General features: G+C 36.4%; 1 protein-coding gene across 3 annotated transcripts in view; it reads left to right on the top strand.

Annotated features, from left to right (window-relative positions):
• Positions 1-19512, top strand: part of LOC127736627 (uncharacterized) — a 52280-nt gene that overhangs the window by 10274 nt on the left and 22494 nt on the right. For 2 of the 3 annotated variants that reach the window (XM_052247189.1, XM_052247187.1), the window contains exons 4-8: positions 2355-2393; positions 2741-2782; positions 4308-4361; positions 9484-9519; positions 16441-16479. In XM_052247189.1, the coding sequence (XP_052103149.1) occupies positions 2355-2393; positions 2741-2782; positions 4308-4361; positions 9484-9519; positions 16441-16479 (210 nt within the window). The remainder of the gene's footprint in view (positions 1-2354; positions 2394-2740; positions 2783-4307; positions 4362-9483; positions 9520-16440; positions 16480-19512) is intronic. The other variant, XM_052247188.1, reaches the window with a different exon arrangement.

Below are 19512 nucleotides of genomic sequence, written 5' to 3'. Positions count from 1 at the left end.
CAGTGGAGACATCAATAAAAAGCTATGTATTAGCCGACTATTTACGTAATGGGGTTTTTTCATCGTGGAAGGCCTTACGGTGGCCTATAATTGCTATAAGTTACTACCACTTCATATTAACTCTGAATTAAACGGCTCAATTCCGACGTCCCCCAAATAATCTTTCCGACTCTCAAATATACCTTTGTGGATAAAATATACGGATCAGCTTTTTTAATGACGTCAAAAATAGCTCACATTTTGATATTCGATGAAAATGTAATGAAAATATGTCAATTTCCATTGCGTTGACAATAAATATTTTTAACATAATCTACTTATAATATTTTACATATATATATATATATATATGACTTTAATGTGTAGACTGCCGAAGCCTGCGCTCTATGTTTCATAGGCCTAAATTTGGTTGAAATCCAGACGATTTTCTCAAATTTTACCAAAGATCTCTACTTTTTGCCTATTTGGATTTTAAATTTTAACGATTTATAAGAAAAGCTTGATAAAAAAGATATATTTAACATTCTTAGGGACTGGTCATTTTTCTTTCATTGGGTGGGGTGGGGTGGCCGGGGGGGGGGGGGGTGAGAGGAAACAGTGGAATTTTGGAATTTCTCTGATTTTTTTCATGTCCCCACCTTGAGGAAGGAAAATAAATTCAAGACCACCCTTCCAAAGACATTAAAATTTCACCCCCCCCCCCAAAAAAAAACAAATATTGCTTCAGTAAAGGATCTAGAGCTTCAAGTGGGAGAAGCTGTTTGTGACTCCAGGGAACTTTATTTGGATATATATAAAATGAGGAGATGTGGTATAATTGCTAATGAGACAGCTATCCAACGGAGTTAAAATAAAGTGGTAGTAAGCAATTATAGGCCACCGTACAACCTTCAACAGAGTTAAAATGAAGGGGTAGTAAGCAATTATGGGCCACCGTATGGCCTTCAACAATCTTTTCCTAGACAAAAGTATCAAGCAGTACACATCCAACGTATTTAGTGATAAGACGTCATAAAAAAAAATTGATGGCCTTGGGCTGTTTTCTGCTCTTTGGTCGGTTTTTTTATCTCTTTGACGCATTCCCCATTTCCATTCTCAATTTTGAGAAACGTGAGTCCTTATGCAACGCCAAAATATAAGTAAACAGTATCTACAGGATGTAGAATCATAAGTTATTATAACTGCACATATAACGCAACATATAGTCAGTTATGTTTTAATTTTTCAAAACAAAATGCAATGTTAATAGTCCTATAAAACAATTTTTAAAAGATTAAACTACTGTGTTAATTTGACAATCTTGTTTTAAGAATAAGTTTATTCAAAGGATAAATTAGTTTACATGGAATGTGTCTGAATTTACGGGCTTTATAAACATCATCACCGTAAAATTAGGATGGGATATCCCGTTTGTAATAAGAAATCTTCAGTACTGGTGCCTAACTTTCGGATCAAATCTTTATATATATGAATGAAATTGGTAAAGGTTTTGATTAATTTGTGGTGCCTTTTAATTAATCAGTTATACATGAATTATGTTCATTGAAATCTAAAACCAACTACAGACAAGCGCAGGGCGAGCAATTTGTGAACTGTATTATCACATCGTCAGAAGGGGCTAAAGGAATGTGTCTGTTATGGTCTCATGGACATTTACCACATTGAATTTCAGCACATTGTTATATATATCCTTTATTAAAGCAGTTGGTAAATTAACTTTAGATAAAAATATATATAAGAAGATGTTGAAACTTAGGAATTGAATCTTAAAAAAATTGATGTCATTTGTGCCAAAAAAGTTATACATTTTATTGTATGGGGAAGAGGTGGGTGTGGGTCACCAAAACTTTTCAATACCCTCATCTGAAGTATTGAAAAATTAAACAACCGCCCTTTCCATGCCCAACATTTTCAAGCCTCCCCCTTTGATTATCCTCCCCCCTCTTTCGGGATACAAATGACCAGTCCCTTATGTGTTCTGTCATCAACTTAAAACACTGAACTTAATATTGGGGGCCAAATATGGCCCTTACCTTTGTATTTAATATAAAAATAAGGAGATGTGGTATGATTGCCAATTTCTAGTCTAGCCAACTTACTACAGCATAAGGTCGACACATAACTACAAAAGTAATATTTATACATCATGCATATAAAAATACACAGAAAACGACAAAATAAACAGTTTAATATGTATTCATCAACAGTAAGCAATCTCCTAATGTTAAAAGCTACAACTCTATACCATAGTACTGTTACATTAATGCAACATTGTTCAATCTCTAAAAAAACAATTTAAGAATCTAATATTAACATTTAGTAAATTGTGAAAATGCCATTTACTTTCATTTTAGTGGAAAATGATGACACAACTCCAAAATGCGTTGTGCAAGGTATGTTCCAACTAAATTGTGAAACTTTAAATATTTTTCACACATTCAACTTAAAAGATTTAAATTTTAAATATTTTTAACAAAAACATTTAATGGATTTCATGGAATTCTTCAGTTACAATTTTAAAGACATACTATTTACAAGCAACACAAATCGGTATTAAGCGGAATTTTGATTTAACCACCAATTAGTATACAAAAAGTTTTCAAAGTAGTTTGTTTTATTGTAAAAACTGACCAATGATGTAACTGGCATTTTTAGTTTTATGTATTGTTAAAATTGTTTTCTATGAAATCAGAAACTTTTAGACAAGGCTATTGATCTCACAATTATATTTTTGTTATAGAAAATCACTCATCTGAGGCGGCTGAAAGTGCAATTTTGAATGGTAGGTCACAGAATTACAATAATACATTCAATTGATGTAACGCCTCAGGGCAATTTTACTTTATGAATTTTGGTGTATTTAGTGTCATAGTTAAAAAGATGTAATGATTACATTAAGTTTTAATCCTGCATTTTGCTTTCTCATCAAGTGACCCTTGAACTATTGTGGATCGTTGCCACATTGTTTATCAAACAACATTTTCTTAAAAAAATCCGAATATTTTACAAACAAAATATATTATAAAACTTATTCAACCAAATCAAGACTTGCGTTACACCACTGTTCCAGGTTAGGGGGGGTGGGGGTGGACCAACAAACAAGTTTAAACCCGCTGCATTTGTATGCACCTTTCCTAAGTCAGCAGTCGGTTCATGTGGTTCATAAGGGTTCATAAGTGTTTCTCGTTTCTCGTTTTTTTATATAGATTAGACCATTGGTTTTCCTATTTGAATTGTTTTACACTAGTCATTTTCGAGCCCTTTATAGCTTGCTGTTCGGTTTGAGCCAATGCTCCGTGTTGAAGGCCGTGCTTTGACCTATAGTTGTTTACCTTTTACACATTGTGACTTAGATGGAGAGTTGTCTCATACCACATCTTCTTATTTCTATTGAACGCAATAGAGCAATACAATGTCCGTTTATTCAACAATGAGTTATATTATAGAAGCTACATCTCCACCAAAATATGTGATATCAATTTGAGTGCAAAGATACAGACTTTAACATATCTAACTCTGTATGTCAAACTTTATATTTGTTGTTCTTAATCTATGCGTAATTATACCCCTGCTCCGAAAGAAGGGTTTTTTTTATAGATTAGACCGTTGGTTTTCCTGTTTGAATTGTTTTACACTAGTCTTTTTTTTGGGGCCCTTTATAGCTTGATGTTCGGTGTGAGCCAAGGCTCCGTATTGAAGGCCGTACTTTGACCTATAATTGTTTATTTTTTACACATTGTGACTTGGATGGATAGTTGTCTCATTGGCACTCATACCACATCTTCTTATTTATATTTACACATAATGGCCATGTATAAAATTTAGGTCGCGTTTTTCTCAGGAAATACAATTCAAGGCTTTTTAATACTTCCTAACATCCATCACTTAACAACCTCAAGTTAAAAAAATACTCATAGCGTGGGTATCATAATAGTGAGTAACAGTTGTCAGTTAAACTTGTTAAGACGTGCGATACATGTTTCTAGAGCGAACCGCAGACGTTTATGGAATAACTTGCATCGAGAACAAAAGTTTCGAATGCCAAATACAAAAATAAAAATGGCGACAATAAAAAAAAGCAAGAGATGATAAGAATTTTTTTTAGAATTTTATGTCATTGTTAATGATTATAATCTTTTCAAGATCTGTGCGATCAAAACATACAATTCATAATCATACGTATAAAGTTGTACTACTCTGATTAGAGTTAGAAATCCAAATCTATTATTTGGTCAGTACATCTTTTGCAATCGTGCACATATTTTCTTAGTCGTTTTATGTTAATATCACTTATAATCTATTTGCAGAATACCTAGCTATTGACCAAAGCAATAACCCTAGCGGTCCAAGTTCTTTCGCAGGTAATAAAACATACACAAAGAAAACGTTCCGTTTATAAAGTTGATTTATTAACCAACTGAGTATATTGTTGTTGAAATGCCCAGTTCTAACGAAAATTCCATAAATAAAACAAAAAATCAAGCCTTCCATGTTAGTTCTATTGAAAAATGCATGGATAGGATGATTTGTGATCTGGACGCTTTAGAACAATTATGTCAGCTGTGATGTCACTTTGATATCTTAAACAATTTGATATTGACATATGTGAACTAAAGGGCCAGCCATTTTACAAAGTTTTACACATAGCTGTTTTCAAAATATATATTTGATTAATGGCCTTACCCCAAAATGATATTTTACCACATTAGTGCAGCGGCTAAGTCCAATATTTTGGCACAATTGATCACTTTATGGTAAAAGCATGAAACTTTGCACATTGTTGGTTATAATGTATAAACATTTTTGAATATGGAGCCATCTGAAAAAATTCCAAAATGGCCGCCAAAATTCAAAATGGCCGCCAATAGTCAAGAGGCTTATTCCTATATGTTGGCATGTTTGATCTCTTTATAGTAAAAGCATGAAACTTTGCACAGTGATAGTTATGATGCTAACAAACCACTTATTAGTTGGCATGAAGATAGTGGATTGACTAGTGTTTTAGTAAATGCCAAGGTTATATCATCCGGTACATTAGATTTATTCTAGAGAGCTTCTCATTTCACAAAATCACGCAGAGCATACCAAACAAAAAGTAAAATAACAAAAATACCGAACTCCAAAGAAAATTCAAAACGAAAAGTCCCTAATCAAATGGCAAAATCAAAAACTCAAACACATCAAACTTATGGATAACAACTTTCATATTTCTGACTTGGTATGAAATTCCATTATATTGACAACAATGTATGAACAAAACAAACAAACATAATAGGAAAGAATGTCAAAAATAGGGGTGCAGCAGTCAACATTGTTTTATAATCTTAATCACTATAAAAACATTCAAAATATGTCAACAAAAAAAACTCAAAAAGGCATATAGACAAAGCATATAAGCAAAACCGAAAGACAAAATTACAAAAAATTACCATAGCCCAATAACACAATGAAGGGATGTATAAGTACCGAGCCACGTGAAATGGATGTATAAGATCCGATCCACCAAGTTATAGCCATTGCACTTTGTCGTTATTGTAAAACACTTACTGACAGTAACCCTGCAATTTGAATTGACAGTATTGGTATTTGTAAGGTCTAAACGTGAGACTAACTTCATTTTATATCTAGAAGCTCCCGCGAAGATCATCCCTTGGTTCTTTGCTTTGAATCACAAAAACTATTCATGATGGTTGCCAATTCATCAACGTGATACGCTTTATTTATCAAAAACGAATCAAGAAATTCACGGAGCATCCGTTGACGGAGACTTTCTAGGGCGCCATTTTGAAAACTTGATATATGTCCCTTGGTCTAATAAATACATTTTAGTCCTATGTCTAAATCACATGATCAGTTTAACAAATTTGGTAACTTTCTATACCACAGTTGTAGTGTATTTATCAGGCGCGTAGCTACGTTTACGTCAAAACGCCCGGGCGTACACATGAATTTTGAAAAAAAAATATTTAAATCTAAATAAATTAAAAGAATTGGTTAAAAGAACATGAGGCTTGTATTATTTTCTTCAATGACGAAATTAACTTTTTGAATCAAATGATATGATATTACATATTTGTTCATTTTCTATTTTCTATTGTTCAAAGCAATTTATTATATATAAAATCTTGTTAACAATAAAAGTGGTGGTGTCTGATACAAGTAGTCTGAAGCCAAGGAGACAGCATTAAGGATTTAACTAGACAAAAGGTGTATTGTGCTATTTTTGCCAAACGACATGTGATATGAAAATAAAATAATTTTGAATTTTGTCTCCTGTAAATGACTGGTCAAACTTGTCACATGTAAAACATCACCTACAAGATGATTCTGCTCACCAATCCATTGTGTAAAATTGGGACAAGACTTTTTGGATGTTGCAAATTCAATATCCAAGTCAATAGCTTCTCAAGTTCTTCACTGTCATCCTTTCATCATGAGATTCTAACAAAAAACCGACATATACTTTCAAAAATAGTTGATGTAATCATCCGTTGTGAAAACAGAATATACCACTTCGTAGCCATACTGAAGAAAAAAAGTAACTTTATGGCAACACTTAAGACAATTGCAAATTCGGATGACGTCTTTGCTATGCATCTTGAGACTGGTCAAATACACATCCCCAGAAAAACAAAATGATACAACAACAGATAAAGCATATCAAACCCAGCTTTAAGTTTGTGTTACATTTAGGGAGGTACCATTTGATTTTTATGAGAGGGAGGAGGCTAAGATGAAATTTTGAGTAAAAAAAGGCAGGATGAGCAACTTGGCATACAAAAAAGGCAGGATGACAATTTATGTAAAAAAAGTCAGGATAAACTAATAAAAAAGGCAGAACCAAATAGAGTGAAAAATAAAAAGGCAGGACAAAGATTACAAAAAAAAAGCAGGACAAAATTTGTCATCCTAGCCCCCCCCCCCCCCCCCCTCCCCCCCCCCCCCTCATAAAAACAAACGGTAGCTCCCTTACGTTAAATATTTTTAGGATTAAATCACGCCAAAGCTACAACTGGAGAAGCAATTGCAAATCTGCTATGTACTTGAATTTATGATATAAAATGGTATTTGTCTACAAAAATTGAGAGCACAGGGTTATAATGGTTCTAGCATTACACTGCATACGCAATGATTTATACAATTCTGGTAACTTTTATTCACAATATCGTACAAACCTTAACATTTGATTGTTTGATAAATGTACTTATTTTGTCTAAAGTTTTCTTTTTTATATTTCTGTGGAAGCTGAGATACGATATGTGGTTTGCACTTTCACCCCACATCTCCTTATCTCTTTCTCGATAACGCGTGAGCTTCCGTGGGGGGTCTCCCACAGGAGCCCCTTTCAGACCCACACCCTGGATCCAGACCCCTCGCCGTGGTTCGGGCGTACACTTAAAAAAGGCCTTACTACGCCACTGTTTATATATATATATATACAAGTCTAAATTGAAAACAACGTTCAAACCTATGATTGCGTTGGATAAAAACCGCAATTTTTATACGTGTGCATGCAAAACAAATTTCTTGTTAGAGGGGTCTTAATACAGCACAAACAACATTTTCCAAAAGACCAAAAAAGTGAAAAAGTATATTTTAACAAAACGCATTTGACTAACAGGTCGAACACCAAATGTTCTTAAACCCTGCTGACTGCCATTGGCGATTGCCAAATAAACGGATCACCGATGTAATAAATGGATCTTAATTAAAAATTTAATACTAAACAGAAAACAATAAACTTGCGGAAAAGATGATATACCGCAAACAAAAGGTGCAAAGGTTTTTGTACACCATATCCGGATTTCGACAATTAATGTCTCTTCAGTGATGTTAGGAATCGAAACGGTACTTGGAAAGCCATACAATTTACCTCAATTTAGGGTAGACTCTTGAATTTTGAGGAGTCAAAATAGGATGAACGGATCATATAAACCCGAAGGCAAATATAATACAAGCCCAAACGAAAAAATATAAACAAGTCTAAATTGAAAACAACGTTCAAACCTATAATTGCGTTGGATAAAAACCGCAATTTTTATACGTGTGCATGCAAAACAAATTTCTTGTTAGAGGGGTCTAAATACAGCACAAACAACATTTTCCAAAGGACCAAAAAAGTGAAAAAGTATATTTTAACAAAACGCATTTGACTAACAGGTCGAACAACAAATGTTCTTAAACCCTGCTGACTGCCATTGGCGATTGCCAAATAAACGGATCACCGATGTAATAAATGGATCTTAATTAAAAATTTAATACTAAACAGAAAACAATAAACTTGCGGAAAAGATGATATACCGCAAACAAAAGGTGCAAAGGTTTTTGTACACCATATCCGGATTTCGACAATTAATGTCTCTTCAGTGATGTTAGGAATCGAAACGGTATTTGGAAAGCCATACAATTTACCTCAATTTAGGGTAGACTCTTGAATTTTGAGGAGTCAAAATAGGATGAACGGATCATATAAACCCGAAGGCAAATATAATACAAGCCCAAACGAAAAAATATAAACAAGTCTAAATTGAAAACAACGTTCAAACCTATAATTGCGTTGGATAAAAACCGCAATTTTTATACGTGTGCATGCAAAACAAATTTCTTGTTAGAGGGGTCTAAATACAGCACAAACAACATTTTCCAAAGGACCAAAAAAGTGAAAAAGTATATTTTAACAAAACGCATTTGACTAACAGGTCGAACAACAAATGTTCTTAAACCCTGCTGACTGCCATTGGCGATTGCCAAATAAACGGATCACCGATGTAATAAATGGATCTTAATTAAAAATTTAATACTAAACAGAAAACAATAAACTTGCGGAAAAGATGATATACCGCAAACAAAAGGTGCAAAGGTTTTTGTACACCATATCCGGATTTCGACAATTAATGTCTCTTCAGTGATGTTAGGAATCGAACACATGTATATAAATACCTTCAAACTCTAACATTTTTGACGGTGCCATTTTGAATTTGGACGCCATTTTGATTAATTATGTATTTAAAAAGTTGAAAAATAATTATTGGCATATCTTACATATATTTCCTTAAATTTGTGATATCTACTCAACTCTTCCATATTGGTAGACTTCATCAAGAGTTTAATATTGTAATACCAGTAAGTTATGTCGGCCATCTTAAATTTGGCGGACATTTTGGATTTTTTTTCGTGGCTCCATATCTGAATTTTGTTTATACCCCTTAACCTTTCATTATTCCAAGTTTCATGCTTTTACCATAAAGTGATAAATTATTCTTATATCCGCTGGACTACATGTATATAAACAACATCAACATCTTGTTATCTTGCATCTTGCAAAGGAATTGTAAACTATCTGTTTGAGTGGTTTCTTGATTCGTACCTTAATATGATAATAACTGAAAATCAGGTTATTTTAATAGTTTGTACTGTTGTTCATGAAATTCAAGAAGTTTGAAGCCCTAAAACTGAAATTGTATTTTTGTATTCATGTTTCAGAGTATTTGGAACGTTCCAGTGATACTTCAGTGGTTGGTAAGTACAAATTCATTCAAATATATGTGATCTATACGAACTACTTTCCTATTTGAGGCATATGCAAGCAATAAAATGAGAAAATAAGTTTTAGTAGAATCTTGCTTAAATGTTCCAAACACCAATCAATGAAATCAGATTCTTTGCATGAACACTCCTGCAGACTTTAAATTCATGGCAATGCAGGGGAAAAAGGCTGGTACATATATATATGTTTTTCTAAGTTATTAACCGAGTTTGGGGACTGAAAACTAGAATCTATAAAAAACGGAAGTATCTTTATCGTCATATTCACGTATCATATTTTTTTGCAAATTTTTCGTAGTGTATATACAGATTTCTTGTTGACGGTAAGTGCTTACAAGTAAGCTACTGACATACGAATTTTTAATTGCGAATTTGAAACCAACATATCGAATGTTTTTCTAGTGTCATCATAAATAATGTCATCCTTTTCTCAAATGCACCAAAGCAATTGATGATTTTAAATTTCTTGTAATGAGCGAAATGACGGGTACCACTAGTGGAGCAGCATCTATTTAACCTTCCCGATTACCCGAGTTCACCTTATGTTTCTTTTGCTGGACAGGTGCACTCGAATCATATCTAAATTGACTAGGATTGTCAGTTTTCCTACCGAAGGTCGGTGGTTCTGTTCGAGCACTCCAGTCCGACTTCCTCCATCAATAAAAACTGACGGTCACGAAATTGCGTAACAGTGTTGAAAGTGGCGTTGAACATCAATTAATCAATCAGTCTTGAACTATTTCGTTTTTCAGTGTATGTGGTGTTTATATATCCTTTGTTTCTAAAAGATTGTTTTTAAACATTCATATTACATGTTTTATGTCATTTCTCAAGGTTACAAATATGTATGTACTGGTGGTTATATATAGATTATCATGTTACGGGTAGATAAGATATATGTTTTAATTAACCATTTTGTATGTTGCATCAAAATATAATATTTGTCGTGTTTTAAGAAGAGTAACACAAAACACATCTCTAAAGGAACGTTTTTATAGCTATAAATACGTTACCATCATAAATTCTGAGTGTAACCCCAATTGCGTCATAGGTCAGATGGAATATCCCGACTAAAAATAAACGTACTCTCACTGGTCCGGACATATACCCCTGTTTGCCCATATTCTCCCATTCAATTTCCATCTGCGACATCGGTCACACGTGTAAATTATTACAGATTCAACAGAGAAGTGTTTAGTTGTTTGTAAAGTGTTTTGAATAGCTTAATTGCTTTTCATATATTGTGTATATTATTAGAAATTTATTTCCTTGTTTAGTTTGAATTTCTAAACAAATTAATTGTGTTTTTTGACTAAAGTATATTTTATTATGGACTTAAATTTGAATACTAGTAGTCCTTACGTAAATATTCCTGGTTCGGACTATCTCCTGGATGGGTCACTACCTTTAAGTCCCCCCACCAAACTACCAGTACATTGACCGTAGTTTCGACAACGGTGTCTGGTAATGCTACCTATCCGACCCTTTCACAAGGTTTGGCCATGTATTTGGGGGGGGGGGGGGGGGGGGAGGCCTGTTAATTCATCAGGTACTATTGGTTCTGTCCCTGGTACAGCTATGGGCTTGAACTCAAGACCCCCATTATCCTATTGTGGGTATATGCTTCCCAACTCGGGCACCCAAACTTTAACCTCATGGTCTCAGCCACCTTGGCCACAGTCTTATCCTTATGGTGGGTTTATGCCAAACCAACTTGGTTTTTGACCTTTTAGGGACAATTTCTATGGTCCCTCTTCTGGGGTAGCTTCTACTCCATCTTTAGCTTCTGATCCACCCGTAGCAGTATCTTTGACTCCTGCAGTAGCTCCTTCTACCACCGTACCTGATTCTCGACCTCAGTCTTCTAGCTCTTCTCATGGTACTCAGGGTTCTGATCGTGCATCATCTTTAGATGGTTTTCAGAAGTTATTTTTTGGACTTTGGTGAGTCTTTCAAGACTGAATTTAGTACTCTATCCAGTCGTATGTCTCTACTGGAGAATAGAGTTTCTTCTCATCAACCTAAGTCTGTAGAATATGATGAGAGGGAGAATGACGAGCTTTTTGTTTCCCTTGGGAGTCATGAAAGGGCTTTCTTCACTGATGAGGATGTTGAAAGTTCTGCTTCTCCCAAGGTATCGAAGACGGCCCCTGAGCCTTCTTCTAAGTCAGCTCAACAACCTCCCACCAAGGAGACTGAGGATCCTCCATCCTTGAAGGATCTTAGGGATAAGGTGTATACATTGATGAGGGATGAAGCACATATCCCTTTTGCCTCTTCTTCCAAGCCGAAGAAACCTTCTTCAACTTTTGTAGCTTCCTGTGGTATTTCTCAGGATACTGTGACTTCTCACAATTCTTTTCCTGAATCTGGCCATATGGCATTTGCTTTACAAATTATTAATGAAGGTATCGCTAATTCTGCTAGTGAAAAGGTTGCTAATAACAACATCTCTGGATTTGGAATGTCATTCTTTTCTGATCAGGTTAAGTACAAGGATTTTGATATCTTTGATTCTTCACTGGGTAGACTTGTTCCCAGTTGTGACAAATCTCTTTCATCTTTATTGGGCAAAAGCCAGTAGATGGTCTTCGTCTCACTCAACCTGTTTGGTCAAAGACTGAGAATCTCCTTCGTAGTGCTTCTCGAGTTCTTGGCACAGCCGAACATTTTCTTGCTGCAACCGGACATTTGCTTAACAGCGAAGTTTCGATTGTTCCAGCAGAAGTACGATCCTTCTTACTTCAACTGGATAAAGCTCTAGGTTCATCTCAGTTGCTTTTAATGGGTTCTATTGATAATTGCAACCTATTTAAAAGAGCAGAGTTTCTTGAAAACATTTCTGTTGCTGAGTCTTTGAAAGGTTCTTTACTGAAATCTCCACTTACTGACAAGATGTTTGGTTTACCCGTACAGCGGGTTCAAGAGGAACTCAGCAAAAACCCTCTTCCAGTCAAAGTTAGTGTACAAGTTAACAATGGCAAGACATCGGTTAATGCTACATCTAGTTTTACTAGTACTTCTGCTTCAGGTGGTCTTCCTTTTTCTGCTAAGAAAAGGAAGAATAACTACGGCAAACCGCAGAACAAATCCCATAACTCCGGTAAAAGCTCAGGTAAGCCTTCTGGTGGTTTTAAGGGTCCCAAGAAACGTGGGTCTAGTACCTAGGTTCTTGCCCCCTCGTACGTTATTGACAGCTTCCCAGGGGAAAATTTACAACAAGTTCCTCAAAAATCAATACTAGTAGGGGGAGGTTCAGTTTTTTCCTAAATCAGTGGAAGAAAATTACCTCAGACTGTTATGTGCTGTCAATAGTTCGAGGGGGATTAACACTTCAGTTCAAGAACCCACCTCCTCTGTCTGCAGTTCCGATAAGTTTGTCTCATACTCAAGACCCAGTCAAGTATCAACTTCTATCAGTAGAAGTGGACACAATGTTACAAAAATCTGCAATAGAGGAGGTGTCGCTCTTAACTCTTTCTCCGGGATTTTATTTCCGTCTTTTTCTGGTTCCAAAGAAGACGGGAGGAATGAGGCCGGTCATAGACCTATCTATTCTGAACAACTTTCTTATTGTTCCCCATTTCAAAATGGAAAACAACAGATCAATCAGGACTTTAATCCTTTCAGGAAAGTGGACTACTTCTATGGATTTTTTAGATGCTTATTTCCACATTCCCATTTCCCATACTTACAGGAAATACCTTCGCTTCGTTTGGAACAATAAAGTTTTCCAGTTCAAGGCTCTCCCTTTTGGCCTGTCTACAGCCCTTTTGGCTTTTACCAAAATCATGCAGGCAGCTTTAGCTCACATACATTCCCTGTCTATTCAGATTCATTCCTACCTGGACGATTCCCTTCTTAAGGAATTTTGCCAAATCAAATTGAGGGTTCAGACAGATTTGGTCATCAATTGTTTTCTGTCCCTAGGCTTCCTAATCTCCTGGAAAAAGTCAGAGATAGTTCCTTCTCAAGACTTTGTTTTCCTGGGAGAACATTTCCCAACCAATCTAGGCCTAGTTCTCCCACCAAAGGAAAAATTTACAAAACTATGTCAGAAAATACATTTATTCCTGACGGTTCAATCAGTCACAGCACGTCAATTCTTGCAACTTCTGGGTCTATTGAATTCTCTGGCAGATGCAATTCCATTGGGACGCCTTCACATTCGTCCGCTTCAGTTTTATCTGCACAAGTTATGGATACCAGCTTCACAAGAATGGGAAGCATTGATTCCAATCACTCAGCCTTTATTTCCACATCTTCAATGGTGGTTAGTGCGGGAAAATGTAATGAGGGGCCTATGTCTGTCCCCTCAAGTTCCCAGTCTAACATTATTCACAGATTCCTCCACCCTCAGTTGGGGAGCTAACTGGAGGGGCTTACAATCTAGGGAGTCTGGAATTCAGATCTTTTGGAAGAGCATATCAATGTATTGTAAAATGAAAGCAGTTCTGCTTGCACTGAATCATTTCCAACTGTCTCTAAAGAATCAGTCTGTCATTCTGGCCACGGACAACAGTTGTTGCTTATCTCAAGAATCAGGGAGGAACTCATTCACCTTCTCTTTATTAGATAGCCAGAGACATTCTCCTTCTGTGTTTTCAACTCCCGGTTCATCTAGTGGTGAGACATATTGCGGGGCACCTCAATATTCTAGCCGACACTCTATCCAGATCCCTTGTTCCAGTAAACACGGAGTGGGAACTACTTCAAGTAGTTTTCAAAACTGTGACTCTTCATTGGGGGTCACCTCAGATAAATCTGTTTGCGACCAGTCTCAATCACAAACTTCCAACATTTGTGTGTCCGGTTCCAGATCCAAAATCTTTTGCGGTAGATGCAATGAGCCTATCGTGGAAAGGAATGTTCGGGTACGCCTTTCCTCCTTTCAGGTTTCTCTCCTCAGTACTTCAGAAAATAGCAGGGGAAAATTGCAAGATCATAGTTATTGCTCCAGCATGGCCGAAACAGTCTTGGTTTCCAGACCTTCTGCGCCTATCATGTGCTTGTCCTCTAGTTCTACCTCTGAGACCAGACCTTCTGTCTCAAATCAAGGGCAAGGATCTTTATCAAAACCCAGAAAAACTTCATCTACACGCCTGGCTTGTCTCAGGGTTAGCCTCAGAAAGAGAGGTTTTTCTGAAGGGGCAACCAAGCATCTCACAAAGTCTGTCAGAGACTCCACTAGCATTGTCTATGATGCAAAGTGGTCAATCTTCTCAGGCTGGTGTAGTGAGCGGGAAATTGATCCTTTCCAAGTCACAGTACAACAATTAGCAGACTTTCTAGTTTTTCTTTTTGAATCCAAAGGATTATGTCCCTCTACTATTAAGGGATATAGATCAGCTATTTCAAGAACTATTCATATTTCTGGTGGCCCAGATTTTGGAAACAATGAGCATATTTCTCTTTTGGTTCGTAGTTTTAGTCTTGAAAGACCAAGACAAAAAACTTTAGTTCCTAAGTGGGACCTTGGACTAGTTTTATCCTTTTTAAAACTTCCTCCTTTTGAACCAGCAGAAACAATAGATTTAAGGTTTTTTCCTATAAACATGATAAATGCTGTTTTCTTTTATCTTTGGCTTCTGGACGGAGAAGGAGTGAAATCCATGCCTTCTCTATTTCTGATGCTTGCCTTCGATTTAACAGGGATAAATCTTCTGTTATTCTTTTAACTGATCCTGCTTTTTTGGCAAAGAATCAGATTCCGGATAAGGGTGCAGAACCAGTCGTGATTCCTGCGCTCCCTAGCGATTCTATTTCTGTACTTTTATGTCCAGTAAGAATCCTTTCTATTTATCTGGATAGAACGAGTAGTTTACGTTCTGTTTCTAACTCAAGACTCTTTATTCCTATTAAAAAAGGAATCTCAGATCTTTCTGTTAAAACTATTTCTACTTGGATATGCAAATGCATATCTTTAGCTTATGGTTCTTCTAAGGCAGAACTTTTGAATAGTTTTAATGTTAAAGCTCATGATGTTAGGGGTATCTCTACATCCTGGGCTCCGTTTAACAGTGCATCTTTAGGAGAGGTACTGTCTGCAGGTTTCTGGAGAAATGAGAACTCTTTTATCTATCATTACCTCCAATCTATGGCTACTTTTACCGAGAGTTTATACTCTCTTGGACCTCTAGTTTCAGCACAAAGATTGAACTTTCCTCCTGTTTCTTCTGTTACAGGGGATTCAGCTTTACGTTAGATTCTGTTACTCAGAATTTATGATGGTAACGTATTTATAGCTATAAAATATTCAAATTTTAAAGTAAATTTGGATTTTATTAGATAAGTACTTACCATCATAAATTATAGGTCCGTCCCTCCTCCCCTTCATCCCCTTTCCTTACGTTTCTGTCTTGAGGAAATTGAATGGGAGAATATGGGCAAACAGGGGTATATGTCCGGACCAGTGAGAGTACGTTTATTTTTAGTCGGGATATTCCATCTGACCTATGACGCAATTGGGGTTACACTCAGAATTTATGATGGTAAGTATTTATCTAATAAAATCCAAATTTACTTTAAAATTTGAATATTTTCTGACCATTCTGAAGGACTTGAGTACGAGCTCAATTTTATATGGTCTCGTGTTGCATAGTCGTTAGTTCCCAGTGAAGTGTTTTGTGTTGACTTGTTTTTCCGTATTTTTTTTGCCCCCTCCCTCCAGCGTTTTACAAAAATTGAAAAGATACAAAAGGGTGGCAATAACAAACAATTCAAAATGTCTGATGTCTAAAATGTCCATTTCCCCCAAAACTATAAATTAAATGATGATAATCAAAGTGATATCTTGCACTCCACACAACGACACTATATATTCGTTAATGGAATGGAACATGTAAGTGATACTATAGGATGACCTTCTGTTACTATTATAAGTTTCTTCAACAGGTGATTGTTACCCAAGTAGAGAAACACCTAGCGAGGAAGGTGAGATACATATATTTATTAAACTTGAATTTTTATAACTTACTGTAAATGTCTTGCCCATTAGTTTCCGATCGAATGTTATAATATTATATGCCAACGAAAGTCTGATAATTTTGCAACATTAAACATGTTAAAGAAGGCGTTTTCTCCAGCGATTTTGTTGATTCATGACGACATTGGATAGCGAAAATTAATGAAATTATATCACATGCTCTCCTCTTTTTTTTCCCCTCAAAATTTAGAACTGATTTACTTTATCCTCTATGTACACACGAATCTGCTTTAAATGTACATCATAGTATCCTGTCTTATTTTTTTAAATTACCTTGCGGTACCGGAGTCTTGGCACCGTGGACATCTGAACTTTACCATAGTGTCAGCCAACTCTGGTGTCAAATCTATTCAAGCTCCATGGTACCACTCATCACAGAAATCACACTGTATCATAATCAGTTCATCATCTGGTTTTCTGCACAAACAGTATAAGTCTTGATTAATTGCCTTTGTTATATCTTCACCGTCCTGCAATCGGTGCTGGCACTGTTTTAACCAGGGTGGTACTTCTCTGTCTTTACATGGCTTTAAACGGTCATGATTTATTGTCAGTAACGTCTTTTGTAATTTTATCTTGTACACATACGAAGATAATTTGGCACATACAAGTCCTGGACCTTTCCAAAGTGGTTCCAATTTCTTCGCCCTACCTTTAATTTTTGCCGTGTCTAAAACATAAACTAAGTCTCCTTTTTTGTATTCCTTCTCTAGAATATGTACATCATAATCACGTTTCATGGTATTCTGTGTAGTTTTTAGCGTGTTGCGCACTATTTCATGTGCAGATGTTATGGCATCTCTGAGTCTTTTCACATACTCATCTTGTGACTCAATTGTTTTAGCACCAGGTACGCTGTACAATAAACCAACAGGCTGGTTAACCTCTCTCCCAAGCATCAGCATGTTTGGCGTAAAACCAGTACTTCTGTTAACTGACGACCGGACAGCTCCTGCCAACTGTGCCGAATGTTCATCCCAATTGCCTGGTTGTTTAGAAACGAAGCAACGGACGGCGTCCATTAAGGTTCTGTTGCAACGTTCTGCTTGTCCGTTTGATGATGGTCTGTACGGAGTAGTTCTCGCTTTGTGCATTTGCCAGATTTCACAGATGGATTTGAAAAGCTTACTTTCAAAATTGCGTCCTTGGTCCGTAAAAACATGAAATGGAAATCCAAAACGAGAAAAAAGCTCGTTCACAGCAGCTCTTGCCGTATGTTCTGCAGTTTGCGCTGGCAACGGAACACATTCCATCCATTTGGAAAACTGATCAACCATTACTAGTACATGTGCATTCCCAAATTTCGTCTCTGGCAGTGGTCCCAGAAAATCCAAGTGGACACGCTCCATCGGTGCACCTGCGTGAAACTGCGTTAGCGGACATTTTGCTTTCCTGTTCGGCTTCTTATGTAAATTGCACGTACTGCATGTTTTGACAAAGTCTCTAATTCGTTGTGTCATACCATACCATTGATTTTTTGCCTTGATTCTCAATGTGGTTCTATTGAATAGTTCATACCTTGGTGACCTGCAGCAGGAATATCATGACATAATGCTATCACTTATTCAACAAGATCTCTTGGTACCACCAGTCTTGGTGTTTTGTCCTTCTTGTCCAAATTTCTCAATATTCCATTATCATCTAAGTAGAACATATCTTTGTTGATCCAATATTTTTTAGCTGTTGGACTGCATCTGAATATTGTAGCCTCTGATGGCTCTGTTTTGTCCCTAAACCATACCAGTATTAATTCCAAGTCTGGGTCTTTAGACTGGTAATCTCGTAATTGCTCGGGTGAATAAGTACTAGCTTCTATATCTGTCTCAGTAATGGCATTTACATTTGGGAGGTCCAAATATGTCGCGTAAACTGACATACCAAGCGGTGTAGTGAATATTTCAACTGAATTGTGACAAACATTTTGGTTCTGGCTTACTTTATCTTGGTTGGTACTGTCAAATGGTTGTTGCTGGTCCTGAGATGTACCTAAATTTCCATTAACGTGACTTGTCACGTTCTGGTCCCCCTCTTGAGATATTGAACAATCCTTTATAATTACATTTGTATGTTGTGCAATGTCCTGTTTCAGTAAATTGTTCTCAGAAATCAAAGAACTCGGTAGTACTGTAAGTGGTATTATGTGGTTGCCCATAACTTTTACAGTCCTGATGTGAAGCTAACGGAATAACGTTATCTACGTCTTCTTGGAAACCAAGCCAACTTTGGTGAGCACGAGTACAATAATCGCATGCTCCGCAGGGTAGATTGTGTTTTAGCACGTTCTCAGCTGCTCATCTATTCTGTGTACGGGCTAAATCTGGCAGACGTGATAATGCGTCCGCATTTTAATGTCTTTTTCCTCGCCTGTGCTTCACTGTCATGTGATACTGGCTTAGCCCCTCTTACCATCGAGCTAGTTGTCGTTGTGGCTCTTTAAAGTGCAATAACCATGTTAAACTACTATGGTCTGTACGGACTATAAACTCTCTCCCTAAAAGGTTATGTCTGTATTGTCTGGTGAATTTCACTACTGCAAGCAATTCTTTTCGTGTCGTGCAGTATTGTTTTTGCTCATGGGTTAATGAAAAACTTCCGTAGGCAACGGGACGCTCTACACCATCTTGTACTTGTATTAACTCTGCACCAATTGCGAAATTGGAAGCATCTGTGTCCAAAATAAACGGATCTTTATTGTTGGGTAATGCCAATAAAGGAGTTGTTGTCAATGCCTCTACAAGCCTGTCAAAAGACTCTTGCTCAGAATCTCCCCATTTGTACGGTTTCTTACCGGTCAATTGATACAAAGGGTAGGATAAATCTGCAAAATTCTTTATGAAAGTTCTATGATAATTAGCAAAGCCAAGAAATTGTTCAACCTCTCTTGTTGTAGTAGGTTCTTTCCATTTTTTAACAACTTCAACATATTCACTGCCAATTGCCATACCATCTCTATTGATTGTTCTGCCTAAAAATTCTATTTC

This window comes from Mytilus californianus, unplaced genomic scaffold (assembly GCF_021869535.1).
Source record: "Mytilus californianus isolate M0D057914Y unplaced genomic scaffold, xbMytCali1.0.p SCAF_34, whole genome shotgun sequence".
NCBI lineage: Eukaryota > Metazoa > Mollusca > Bivalvia > Mytilida > Mytilidae > Mytilus > Mytilus californianus.
Note: the sequence above shows the minus strand (reverse complement) of the source record. Positions and strands in the feature narration are given on the sequence as shown.